Source organism: Bos javanicus, chromosome 18, assembly GCF_032452875.1.
Source record: "Bos javanicus breed banteng chromosome 18, ARS-OSU_banteng_1.0, whole genome shotgun sequence".
Lineage (NCBI taxonomy): Eukaryota > Metazoa > Chordata > Mammalia > Artiodactyla > Bovidae > Bos > Bos javanicus.
The window spans coordinates 36,563,675-36,578,129 of record NC_083885.1 but is presented as its reverse complement, the minus strand read 5'-3'; the positions used below and the strand labels follow the sequence as shown (position 1 = coordinate 36,578,129).

At 37.8% G+C, this 14,455-nt stretch overlaps 1 protein-coding gene across 1 annotated transcript in view; it reads right to left on the bottom strand.

Moving 5' to 3' along the window:
• Window positions 1–14,455, bottom strand: part of SNTB2 (syntrophin beta 2) — a 71,237-nt gene that overhangs the window by 25,028 nt on the left and 31,754 nt on the right. Inside the window, exons 2-3 of the mRNA XM_061387726.1 lie at window positions 10,287–10,500; window positions 340–550 (exon numbers count right to left, since the gene is read on the bottom strand). Coding sequence (XP_061243710.1) covers window positions 340–550; window positions 10,287–10,500 — 425 coding nt within the window. The remainder of the gene's footprint in view (window positions 1–339; window positions 551–10,286; window positions 10,501–14,455) is intronic.

Genomic DNA, 14,455 nt, shown 5'->3' with positions numbered 1-14,455 from the left:
GGCTGAGTTAAGTAGTCGTGGCACTAACAGCCCTTTGCAAAATAAGTTTGCTGATTCCATTCTAAAAGCATGAAAATTATCTCCCGTCATTAAGGACAGAAATGATAAAAATCTCTTCATGGTTATGTTATGATGATGACTATCATGACAGTCAATTCTTCTGGTGGAAGTGATAATTAGCAATAAATAGCTAAAGACTAGGGGAGGAGAAACAAAAGATCTACAAGTTAGACACTGGAGACCTGACTGTATGATAAATATTCCAGACATACGAAATGGGGGAACCATCCTGGCTCTGAACGGTGACCCGGTGAGACCTTGCCCTGCCTCCCAGCCTACCTGTTCTGCCAGCCAGGCAATGTGCTTAACCTCCTTGCTGCCTCCCGCTGTACTGGTTGCACCAAGCATGGCATTGAGTTCAGCCAACACCTGTGGGAGGAGAGCCATTATGTTGGTGTGGATAGCTACGAACCAGGAGTGTGCTGTGGCTGTATCCTTGCAACGGAGGATCAATGTGTTCCTGCTATCAGGAGAATGGAGCTCTATCAATCTGTGTGGAAAAAGAAAAAAGAAAATGAGCTAGATCAGAAGCCATCAAAACTGCCACGGTTTAACATATATAACTGAAAATCAACTTTAATTTTACATTCCAGAATATAAATGCTTTTTCTTAATTCCTTAGAGTCCAATTCCAGAGATATCCACATGTGGAAAGATCATCACCAGAAAGACTAACTGCTGGGTCTGCTGTTTCAGTATTCATGAAATGACCTGAAATGAGAGAACCTAGTGTAGAATCGGTACTAAGAACACTTCACTCCGCCTTCATTTCCAAGTCAAAGAAATGGACAGCCTGCTTGTTGAATCTCATAGGCACACTGTAATGAAATAATTTTTTTTTAAATACTTAGAAAATTCTGGTATATAGTATTGCTAGGTAAGTAAAACTTATTGCCAAAAATTGAACTGAAATTTCCACTGTGTGAAATAAAATAGCTGAAGAATATGACTCTCTTTGAAAATTTGGAATTGTTTTCTAGGGTCTGGGTAATGTTATATGATTAAATTATCCTCCAAGTAGTGGAGGAAAAATAGTTAAGAAATCTTCAATTCTATGACTATTATTTATTAATGCTCAACTAAGAACAATGTCTACTTCAAAAGTAACTTTTAGGACTTATTTAAATTTTTTTAAAGGTACACGCAACCAATTCCTTATAAAGCAATTTGCTGGGTACTATCTTGTGTTTTGATCAAAGCTTTTGCCAAGATGAATTTTAAAAATCAATCAATAAATGACTAACATACGTTCACTGCTGTGCTCTAACAGTGAACATATATATCTTTTAAAAGGGAAAAAATTAAAAGCTCTTAGTATTTTTCATGGTAGGCTGAAAACTGACAGACTGCCACTGAACAAGGAGAGAACTTTTTATTCTTTCATCTTTCTGAAGACAGTTTTTGCTTCCCTGCAGCCCTGTCACGAGGTCCCTCACTGCCTGACCAACATGACTGGTTTACAGGTACAACAGCATGTCTGCTTGGAAGCTTGCATCCCCTCTCTCTGCTCATATTTAGAAATTCCTTTATAATTCCATTTTAACTTGCCATACTTAATGTGGCAAACATTCATTCTCATTTGAGCTCTGGTCAGCCATCCTTTCTTAAATAAACATTTAATGAAAACCTACTGTTTTCTAGATTCTATGCTAGACACTGTATTAGAGATACAATAGTGAAAAAAATAGAGAAAAACTAGTCTCTCCTCTCACTGGGCCTATCATCTAATGGGGAAGGCAGAAAGTTTATATTTAACTAATATACAAGTTATAAAAACTACTTCTATAAAGAACTGTGATGACTACCACAAAATTCGTGGCTCAAAAAGGTACTCCTGAGATGTTAGCAGCAAAGCAGGACTGCAATGGGGACCTCTTTACCACTGGGGCACACTTACCGAGCTGGTATACAGCTTATAAACATATCTATCCATGCTACCTACCTACTTATCCACTGACACGCCCTCCCACTAGACTTACCCTGCTAGCTACCTGAAGGTCTACCCACCAGTCTATCCATGTTTTATATGCCTTCACAGTTTTACAGCAATAGTTCTAGAAAATAGTCAAAACATAAAATAAGATCTGTGACCAGCTGAAACACTTCACAAAGCCCATACCTGAAGCATCTTTAAATAGCAAGTCACAAGCTATTTTGCTTCTGTTTTAGTTATAGTTTTGATGAGTTTATTTGATTTCCTATCCTATAGCTAAATACAGCAAGAAATAGCTTGAGATAAAAACTTTGGGGGTTTTGAATAGCAGGTTAAATCTGGATGTTAATTGGTAAGCAACGTGGAATCACTGAGGATTCTGAACAAGGGGACAATATGATCAAGACAATGAATTAAAAAATTAACTTTATGAGATATCTGTACACCTAGGTTCAGAGGAGCATCATTCACAATCCAAAAGGTGGCAACAACCCAAATGTCCATCAATGGGATGGATAAACAAAACGGGATACACACACACACACAACATTCAGCTTTAAAAAGGAAAGAAACTCTGTCACATGCTATAATGAGTGAAACTTGAGAGGATTATTCTAAATGAAACAAACCTATCCCAAAAGGGCAAATATTCTATGAGTCCACTTATATGAGGTACCTAGAGCAGTCAAAGTCACAGAAACAAAAACTAGGATGGTAGTGGCTAGGGGATGGGAGGAGAGGCAAACGGAGAGCTGTTGAATGGGTACGATTTTTATTGTGCAAGAGGAAAAAGTTTTGAAGATTGGTATTATAGTAATATGAATATAATTAATACCATTGAACTATACATTTAAAAATAGTTAAGATGGTAAATTTTATGTTGTGTGTGTGTGTGTGTGTGCTCAGTTGCTCAGTCATGTCTGAATCTTTGCAACCCCATAGACTATAGCCCACCAGGCTCCTCTGTCCATGGGATTTCCCAGGCAAGAATACAGGAATGAACTGCCATTTGCTCCTCCAGAAAAAGAGTTATGATGGTAAATCTTATGTTATGTGTATTTTATCACAATTAAAAATAATAAGCTAAAAAATAATTTGATGGTGGGATGTAAGATGGATTACAATAGAGAAATGGCCTAGGGAGATTTAATTGGACCCAAAAAGGATGAGACTACCTGCTGAGTCACCAGCAGGACACACACTCCTAGGCAGGAGGAACTCCTCCATCCAAAAAGCCCAGAAAAAGTAGAGAGAAGGAAAGAGATTTCTGACAAATAGCTTAATATTCACATTGACCTTTATTTAGTTTTCTACATTATTTTATGTTTTTTTCTTTTTAATGTTATTTTTCACTATATCAATTGTTGCTGTCATGGTCCTTAACATAAATATTGATATTTTTTGGCTAAAAAATGATTATATTCTCTAAAGAAAACAATTATACACTTGTTATGGGAAGATTTAAAATAGTACGTTACCCCCACTCCCTGGCTCTGAACTCCTGGCAACTGTTGATCTGTTTCCAAGGAATTCTGTAGTATGTAACTTTCTCATTTAGCAATACGCATTTAAGGTTCTCCATGTCTTTTGTGGCTTGAGAGCTTATTTCTTTTTATGGCTGAATAATATTCCACTGTCTGGAGGAACCATAGTTTGTTTATCCATTCACCTATGGAAGGTCCTTTCAGTTGTTTTCGAATTTTGGCAATTACGATGAAAGCATTCATGTGTAGGTTTCTGTGTGGACCTAAGTTTTTGACTCCTTTGGGTAAATACTAAGGAGCACAACTGTGGGGTCACATGGTAAGACTACTGTGTTTAGCTTTGTAAGAAACTGCCAAACTGTCTTCCAAAGTAGCCGCTTCATCCTGCATTCCCCTCACTGATGAATAAGCCTTCCTGGTGGTGTACATCTTTACCAGCATGTGGTACTGTTCGCTGGATTCTGGCCATTCTAGTACATGTACGTGACATCTTAATGTTTTAATTCACAATTCCTTAATAGAATATGATTTTAACACTTTTCATTTCCCCATTTGTCATTTCTATTTCTCCTTTGGTGAAATGTCTGTTGCCCATTTTAAAACTGGGTTGTTTTCCTATTACTGAGTTTTAGAATTCTTTGTATATTTCAGATGTCAGTCCTTTATTTCATATGTATTTTACAAAGATTTTTCTCCCAGTCCTCAGCTTATCTCTTTGTTCTCTTAACAGTGTGTGATGGTTAATTTTATGTGTCAACTTGACTGGGCTAAGATATGTCCAGGTAGCTGGTAAAACATTATTTCTAGGTGTGTCTGTGAGGGTGTTTCTGCAACAGATTAGCATCATCAGTAGAATGAATAAAGGAGATGGTCCTCGCCAGTGCGGCTGGGCATCATCCAATTCACCGAGGGCATAAATAGAATAAAAAAAGCAGAGGAGAGGCAAATTAGCTCTCTTCTTAAGTTGGGACATTCACCTTCTCCAGCCCTCAAACACTGGTGCTCCTGGTTCTTGGGACTTTGAACTTGGGGTGAATTTTAAGACTGGCTTTTCTGTTTCTCCAGCTTGCAGACCATGGGACTTCGTCTCCACAACTACATGAGTTAATTCCTATAATGAGTAAATAAACCTATCTATCCATCCTCTTGTTTGTTTCTCTGGAGAACCCTAGTACACAGTGTCTGTTACACAGCAGAAGCTTTCATTGTTAATAAAGTTCAACTTGTAAAGTTTTCTTTAATGTACTGTGCTTTTGGTATTTTATCTAAGGAGTCATTTACAAATTTAAAGGGAATTTTAAAAAAGCATAATCTTATAAGCTCAGGGAGAAGATGAGAGGAGCGACTACAACAAAATTTTGGAAGCTGGCAAGCAGACAGAGTAGTTAAATGATTTAGCAAACCTAAGAAAAGTAGGGGAGAGTCAAATCCGAGCCAGTCCATGTTGCAGAATCCTGAAGAGGCCGAGGAATTGGAGGCACCAGTTACCTCTGGAAGTGGGAGTAAAGCACGCAGCTAAAATAGAGAGGCCAGCTGACCGGTTCAGCATTCCCCACACCCGGCAGCTAGTGACTGCCCCACCCTCAGTCCAGCAGAAGCCTGACCTCCACCCTCATCCCACCAAACTGAATGCAAGAGCCAGGGATGTCCTTAGTTTACACTCTCTACTGGGCTGACCATTTTCTACAGAGGCTGTTCATTTCTACAGAGGCTGTTCATTTCTACCTGGTTGCTTTGGTACTGTAACCAGCTTAACATCCTTAATCACATGCTAAAAGTTCAGTCACAAAACCATGACGAAAAATTTCTTTCACTCCTTCTACTGACCTACTTAACACTAAAGGCAGGAATCAGCTCATCCTTCTCTGGGCACAAAACATTCACCTTCTGAAAAAGCCTTCAGACCTCATACAGTTCCTGGGAAAGTCTCAGATACAGGTCCTTGGCCATAGTTAAAACTCTGAAAATCCTGATGTTAAAGTTCCTACTTATTAATAAGTGAAAGAAAGGAAAATAAGTCTGTTATAAAATAACCTGATTAAGCAGAAGATCATGGAACCACTAGGCTAAAAAAGGGGAAAACAGGAAGTAAAACAGTTCCCTAGGACAGAATCACAAACTTTTCATCCAAAGAGAGAATCTGTAGTGTTTCTTAAAATGTGATTGTAAAATAGGAAATTAAATTAGAAGAAACAGAACATAAACTCCACAAGAGGACTTATGATTCTAGGATCCAGAAGTCTGCCTTTGAAGAAGCAGCCCCTGGAGCCGATAAAGGGAACAAAGTGTTTCCTAATGTTGACTGCTGTTTTAAAAGACAAATTCAAATGAAAACTACTAAGAGTTTGGAGGCAGTCTGCCAGTCATTGTTTGGGCCCACAGGAGAGAGGAGGAGACAGCTACAGTGTGAAGAGGTCTGGCCTCCAGTCAAACCACTGAGGATTTCCTGAGAAAAGCAATTACATTCTGACCAGATGAATCAGATCATGGTTAGGTTCACAGAAGCATAAGATTCTTTAAGTCTAGCCTGCTTATTCTGTTCAGAAAAGTCTTTGTCATAAAGTATAAGTTCAATTTATAATAATGTTCAATTAATAATGTTGTTTTGTATGTCATAAAGCCAAAATTTACCTTTTACATGGAAAACAGCCAAAGCGAAGATGACCCAGACCTTGAGAACCTCAACGATAACAGAGTTACATTTCCGAAAAGCAGCTTTAAGAACACCGTGTTCTCGATAAACTCTGCACTGCCCATAATGCTATTTGCTAAGGAACAGGCTCATGTTCTCTCCCTGGAGTCTGTCATTATTTATTTAGCTTTCAGTTTCCACAGTGAACTGCTTATAACAATCAGAAGCATCTAGTGAGGTCTTGAAAGAGGAGAGGTGGAAAAAGCAAATAAATTTCTTTCCCCTCCTCACTTACACATTCTGATAGTCAGCACTTTTTTCCAGCTCTAGATAGTCAAACTAAATCAATGTAGTGAAACAGAGGGAAAAAAAAGGCTGCTTTCCTCTCCTGTCAAAGAAGTCTTTACATAAACACAAAGGATGAACCACAAAGAGATTCCACTATATACTCATCAGAACACTAAAAAGACTGACACTCTCAGTGTTGGTATGGATGTAGCTGGTAGGAATGTAAGATGGCACAACCACTTTGGAAAAAAGTCTCACAGGTTTTTTAAAAAAATAAACATACACCTATCCTTTGAGTCAGCAGTTTCACTCCTAAGAACTTACCCACAAGAACTAAAAATGTATGCCCACAAGAATTATAACCATCAATAGGAAAATTGATAAAGAAACTGTGGTATATCCATAAAATATGCTACTACTTAGCAATAAAGAGAAAGAACTATTGTTACACATAACAGGAAGGATGAAGCTCAAGAATCTTACACTGGAAACCAACACAACACTGTAAAGCAATCTTACTTCAATTTAAAAAAAATCTTACACTGAGTAAAATAATTCTATCACAAAAAGTACACATGACATGACTATAATTTTATGAAGTTTCAGAATAGTTGAAACCAATACATGACAGCAAGTCAGAACAGGAGTAGCCTTGGACGGTGGGAGAGAGAATTGACTGTGGAGGGCAAAAGAAAACTTCCCAGGGTAAGTGTAATGTTCTGTATCTTGACAGGCTTGGGTCACACAATCGAATGCATCTGTCAAAACTTATGGTTTGTATATTTTATTGTATGTAGATATTATCTCAAAAGAAAAAAAGTTACAACAAAAACACTGAACTCTATATGCATGTTTGAGTAGAGGGAAACATAGTAATGTATGCAATTTACTTTGAAACAAATCAAAAATATAAGATGGACTGATGGATGGCTAAATGGGCCTATTTGTGATAAAGCAAACATAGTAAAATGTTAATGGTAGAATCTAGGTGGTGGAAAAATGAGTGTTGACTGTAAAATTATTTCGACTTCGCCTAAGTTTGAAGATTTTCACAATAAAACATTAGGGAAAAAATTAGGGCTACAATGTGATAAATATCTTGGTGACAGATATCCTGATAAAATTTATTTTTATTGTTCCTAAATGAACTGTTTCTCTCCATGGCTTTAAACATTGCAGTTGTGTTACCTGTCATGACATTCCCTTTGACAGAGCTGAGATAAATTTAAGGATGAATGAGCTAGAAGCGATTTTATAGATACTATCTTATTTATTCTTGAAGTAGTTCTAAAAAACAGAGTTGAACATGTATTATTATGTTCATCTTATGGAAGGAAAAAAATAGGAGGACAGAGAAATGAAGGGACTTATTTAAGGTTACAAGGACACCAGCAGCAGGTATAATAATAATATACTGAGAGCATTTTATGCCAATTTTATAATCATTCTCTTATTTAATCTTCACACAAGCTTTCATTTTCTACAGGAGGAAACCGTGGCTTATGGAAAACAAATAGCTTGGCTGAAGTGTCAAAGTCCATCACCCTAACTTCAGTCTAATGAGTCAATGGTTCTGAACTTTTTTTTTTTACCAAGACACACACACAGGATAAAGATCCACATTCCTGTGGGGATAACCAAAGTCACAAGTAATTTTTCCAGGTACCTGCAATTCTACTGCTTTTCTTTTTCTCTAGAAAGCATGCTTGGAATGCAAGTAAGAGTGACATGAGAATACTTTGAATCTCTTTCAATTTATATTTTACAAAAAGCAGATCATTTGCAAATTTGGTGTTTCTTTTTTTGGCTGCACCGTGGGGCATACTGGATCTTAGTTCCCCGATCAAAGATTGAAACTGTGTCCCCTGCAGTGGGAGCATGGAGTCAACCTCAGGACTGCCAGGGAGGTCCCCAAATTTGGTATTTCAAGCAACATCAGAAATGAATTATTTTGCAGAATTAAGCCTGAGAATCTTCAACAGCCTGACTCTTCTAAGAACTTCCCTTGTATAGTACACTCTGGTCAAGTAGACCAATCAATGGTCTTACTAAAAAGCATGGTGTGATACACTCTTGTAGCCCAAACTGCCCTCTCCATTTGGTTCTAAAAATCTATTTCAAATTTGACCATTGATCAAATATCTTTAGCATATGTGCTAAAGAGCATGCAGCCCCAAGTTTCAATAAAGGTCAAGATTATTGAGCTCTGAAAGACGTCTTCGTGGATGATAAACTAGCACAGCTTTCAGCAATAGAGCCAAGTCATTTCATCTTCCTCCTTCCTTCTTTCCTAACTCGCACAACTCCAGTATCCTACGGAAACTGTGTAATACTTTTTCTTTTCTTACAATACTCAGATATAGCAGCAGCACTCCAAGTGCTATAGACTAAATGTTTGTGTCTTCACCTCAAATCCATATGTTAGAATTCTAACCAGAATATGACAAGATTAGCAAATGGGGCCTCTGGCAGGCAATAAGATCATGAGGGCAGAGCCCTCACAGATGGGACTAGTACTCTCCTGTGAGAGAGACCCCAGAGAGCTTTCTAGACTTCTCTGCCATTGCAGACATGGCAAGGAAATGACCACTTGGAGCAAGTGACCTAGTTGGGACTCAAACCAAGGCCTGTGTGATTGCAGAACTCAGCTGTTTCCAGCATACACACAATATACTACAGAGCAGGAGCTTCTATGTCCCTATGGCCTAAAATGCTCAAGGTCATTCAGTTTCTGGTTGTCTTCTGTGAACCAGCCCATCCTGACTAGGCACCTGGCTACGCAATCAGATCAGAGGAGACCATAAAAGTCAAAGTAGGTTATAAAAAGTTTGTCCTTCTGAATGCGAAAGTTAGTCACTCAGTTGTGTCTGACTCTCTGTGACCCCATGGACTGTAGCCCACCAGGCTCCTCTGTCCATGGAATTCTCCAGGCAAGAATTTGGGAGTGGGTTGCCATTTCCTTCTCCAGGGGATCTTCCCAACTATCGTTATCTTTCTTTTTACCCTTAATGTCTATTCTAACACTAAGTTTAACGGTACCACTGCATGGCATTAATGAAGACAAAGTCATAGAAACCAAATGGTGATAGAACTAGGAGGGACATTAGAGATTATTCAATCCAGTGCTCTCATTTTACAAATGAGGAAGCTGAGGTCAAGAGAAGCTAACTTGCAAGGGTGATATTAGTAGTTGATGCAACCTGATCTATAATGAAGATCTCTGATTCTTTACACTATCCATAGTATAAGGAATTTCCTTCTATGGAGATATTTTTAAAAGTTTCTTGAACAAGATTTTTTTCAGTTATTAAGTCATAATCACAATGAAGGAGTAATATTAACACTCCATAAAGGTATAAAATGAAAAGTAAAGGCCTCTTCTTTCCTTCTACCTTCTAATCCCACTTCACTCCCCAGGGATAACCATTATTAAGTTTCTTGTGTGTTCGTCCAAAATTGTTTGGCCACCTGATGCAAAGAGCCAACTCATTAGAAAAGACCCTGATGCTGGGAAAGATTGAAGGCAGGAGGAGAAGGGGATGACAGAGGGTGAGATGGTTGGATGGCATCACCGACTCAATGGACACGGGTTTAAGAAAACTCCAGGAGATAGGGAAGGACTGGGAAGCCTGGCGTGCTGAGTCCAGAGGGCCGCAAAGAGTCAGCCAAGACTGAGAGACTGAACAACAACAACACACATATATGTGTGAGGAAATTTAAATATGGAAGCCCAGAAACGATTCTCTCATCTCAGACTGATGTTTTTCTTTACCTAATTTAGTCAACAGTCATAATATTCCATAAAATATGCAAAAGCAGTATTATAATATATCCGTTTAAGTTTGCAAAGCTGTGAGTAGGTAGGATGTTCTCCTTAGGTACAGCTCACCTGTTCTCCAGGTCCGGCATGCTTAAGTTTCTAGCAGCAAAGCACATTTTGAGCGGGATGACCTTCCTGTCCTTGGTGCTGTTCTGGTGTTTTGGAGAACCAGAGTCCTCACTGCCACTAAAGCTGGGTGACTGGGGAGCAGCACCTTCCCAGGGCAGATCTGACACCAATGATGGCTTCTTGATATATGGCGTTACTTCTCGTATGAATTTAACTATAAACAAAAGTCAAAGAAGAAGGTCAGTATTTTTACTTCCTATGAAAAATAACAACTGAAATATATACATACAGGAACTATCTGGCATGAAGTGAAAAAAAAAAAATACACAAAGTTAAAGAGCCTGCACACAGAATCCTAGGATTAGAGGGTGCTTTAAGAGCACAGGTAATCCAAATGATATACCACTACTCTATCCTAAAAACTGAATTCTGAGTCTTTGCATATTGTTTCTTCTTAGGACTCCCTTCTCCCTTTGCCTGCCTGGTCAACTCACCTCCTCAGCAGCCTGTCCTGTTTACTCTCTCCATGGTCTTGCCATTTACTCACTCCTCTGTAATAACTTCTAAGCACTCTGGGGTGTAATCCTTTGTTAATAATACTTCAGTTCCCCTTCTGGCTGCAAGTTCCCCAAAAGCAGGGTTTATGGTTTTTTCAGTCTTGATGTCCAACATTCACACCAGTGCCTATTCAGTAAATGTTTGAATACACGAGTAAAGGGGGAAAAATGAACAATTAAATACTTGAATTATCTCAGTAGTGGGACAACACAAATGAATCTGGATATAGATTCATTACCTCCTGAGACAGCCCCATCTAGCTTTAAACAACCCTTAGCATTTAGAAAACTTGAAACTTTCACTCATTGGTTTGCTGTCAACAGAGGCCATACAGAACAAACTTAATCTCTTCTACTTGAGGGCCCTTCAAACATCTGAAGTTCGAGATTATTTCTCTCTTCTCCAGGCTAGGTATCTCTACTTCAATTAGATTCAACTCAATCAACATTTGTAGCTACCTTCCAAGTATCAGGCATTAGGCTAGCCGCTGAGAATACAAGAGCAGCTTAGGCATGGACTCTGCCCTCAGGAATGCCCAGTCTAGTAAGGGAGACAGTTATGAAAACAAACCGTCATAGCTTTGAAAAACAAGTACAAAGATACTGTACTTGTTTTTCTATTAATGGTAGCTTTCTATTAATGGTATTAAAGGGTTTTTCTATCAATGGTAGTCCCAAATTAAGATATGGCTTTTAATCAAAAGAAAACATTTTTCTTTTTAAGTTCACTTTTAAGAGGTACACTTCTTTTACCTCCTTTATGACTGGCAACTACTGTCATTTGAGGCATGGTGTTCTTATTTCAAAAACTAGATAAAGTGAACATTATTAAAATCTTAAAAAGCATTAAAATGTCAATAAATAGTTGAATATAGATAAATCAGTCATCATTTCCTCTGCTAACATCAATATATGTTACTGCAGGCATCTACCTCCTCTCAAATTACACTGTGGTAGCTCATTAGAGTAGTATCAAGGGAACTGAAAAACTAGAAAGATATGATCATTATTGATGCTTATCAATGTCATAATAGCTAGTATTAATCTTTTATAGCATTAGAAACTTTACAAGCCTTTGAAACTTTACTAATAGATTGTACGTATGTGTGTTTGTTAGTTGCAAACAAGTAAAAATTCTAGGCATATACTAAACATTCAATAAATAGTAGATGCCTTTCTTCTTCTCTAAATTAAAAAGCTAGAAAAGTTAAAAAAAATTAACAGCTGTCAGTAGAAGAGGCAAAATTATTTTCTTATAAGTTATTGAACAAGATCTGCTAAAGTTAAACGTACTTCTAGGAGATACAATAATACTAATGTCAACATTTAGAAAGATTTCTGTGTGTTTATGTGGGTGCTTTCTATGTCTAGTTATAATACGTGTATTTTCTCGGTGGAGAGAGAGTTAACTGCTTCAGGTTGCCAAGGAGACTTTATCATCCTAGAAAAATGAGCAGGGCTACACCTCATATATGCCTTGAGCAGCTGACTCGGGCATCTGAACACAAGCGTTAGTTTAGCTCCGTGCTTTCAAGAGAGAATAAGATCACAACAACTTTGGCAGAAATTCTTCAGGTTTCCAGGCACTGCTAATGGCAGAGATTTACTTTTTAAACATTTAAAGCAGTATACTAACTTTTGGGCTCACAATTGGGAGAAATTAAAGACATTCTAAATGACTATTCTTAAATACTATAGTGTTAGAAAAGCCCCCTTTATGACATACTCAGATGTTCACTTGATCACAGAGTAGCATCAGTGAGCTTATTACTATACATATTTAAATGAAACAGACATAAACACATAGCCTCCTGCATGGCCTTATTAAAGGAGCAATGAGTTTTACTTGAGTTGATGACAATGGCACCCATACCCCCATCTAACTGGCCATCCACAACAGCTGGAGAACCATAAACAGATACCTAATTTACCTGGGAAGCAATACACAGGCTTATGTGATTTCAGTGTTCTGCTTTAAAACAAAGTAACTATCGCTTGTGTTTGTCCTGAGATTTTCAATTAATTTCATTACCCATCATCCTGGGCTTCCCTGGTGGCTCAGAGGGTAAACAATCTGCCTGCAATGCAGGAGACCTGGGTTCGATAACCTGAGTTGGGACAATTCCCTGGAGAAGGAAATGGCAATCCACTCCATTATTCTTGCCTGGAGAATCCCGTGGACAGAGGAGCCTGGTGGGCTACAGCCCATGGGGTCACAAAAAGTCGGACACGACTGAGCAACTAAGCACAGCACCCATCTTCCTACTCCATTTCACTCCAAGGCCTGTCCAAGTCCCCAGAAGTAGGAGATACATCCTTTCTGAGGATCTCAAATTACTACTGAGACGACAAAGGAGAACTCAAATTTCCTTTTAAACCTCTAAGCTACAGTGGAATAAATCCAAACAAACCAGAAATAAGGTATCTCTGAAATTCATCCCCAACAATTAAAATTTTAGGATTTTAAAATTATGGCCTTTTATAATAAATTTATGCAAACTGGCAAAAAAGGATATTTTTTAGGCCTCAATTAAATTCTAACATGGCTATCTATTACTTTTATTCAAAAGTATTAGCTTTCATGCTTTTATATATATGAACACAGAACAAACGGTTGAAATAATTTGGGTATTTGGACTGTTTACTGTATAATTTCTCCTTGGTAGTCTTCTTCAACTACTAATCTTATACGGTAAAACCCACTGTGGGTCATTTATAAAGTAAATATTTAACAAATAAATTTAAAAAGTGATTTTCTTTGGAAAGTTTCTTCAAACTGCAAAAGTATATGCAAGCTTTTCATTTTTTCACAAAAAATGTTTTAAACATCTTAGGTTTGCATTTTTAAATGTTTTTGTAAGGAAGACAGCTACCAGCAAATTTCCTTGTGGAAACTGCTAAACAGTAAGTAGATGTTTGTTGAAAATCCTTTATATAACTCATCCACAACCAGAAAACACTGTGCATTTGAAAAATTACTTCAAGGTATGTATTTTTCTTTTCTTTTTGGTGTTGACATTTATGTTTATTTTCTGTGACATTTCTCCCTCCCCTAAAGAGAAGTACTGCTTTATGAGAAATAATGCTCCTATCTGTGTCATTCCCTTCTTGCTTACTTCAAAACATACGAAAGCAGGGACTTCCTTTTGGTCCAGTGGCTAGGACGCCACACTCCCCATGCAGGGGCCCACGTTCGACCCCTGGTTGGGAAAGTAGATCACACAGGCCGCAACTAAAGATCCTGCATGCTGCAACTAAGACTCGGCACAGCCAAATGAATAAAATTAAATATATATATATATATATATTTTAAATAGAAAGCAGAGGACTGTTGACAACTGTAAGAAAGTCTTGACCACCTATAGTATTAGGAAAAAATGGGAAGATAAAGACTTTTATTTTCACTAAAGCAGAGGCAACAAGAAAGGCACTTTGCATAAGGCTGCTTAGGAATAATTTATATTGCTTCTTAATCTCCTGCTAAAATACAAAAGTAGAGGCTAGTTTTATTTTGTTTTTTAATTAACCTTATCAGATTTTTAAAAACGATGTAAAATGACTCAAACAGTATAAAACCAAAGGCAAAACTCAGGGTATATCAGAGTTACTAGG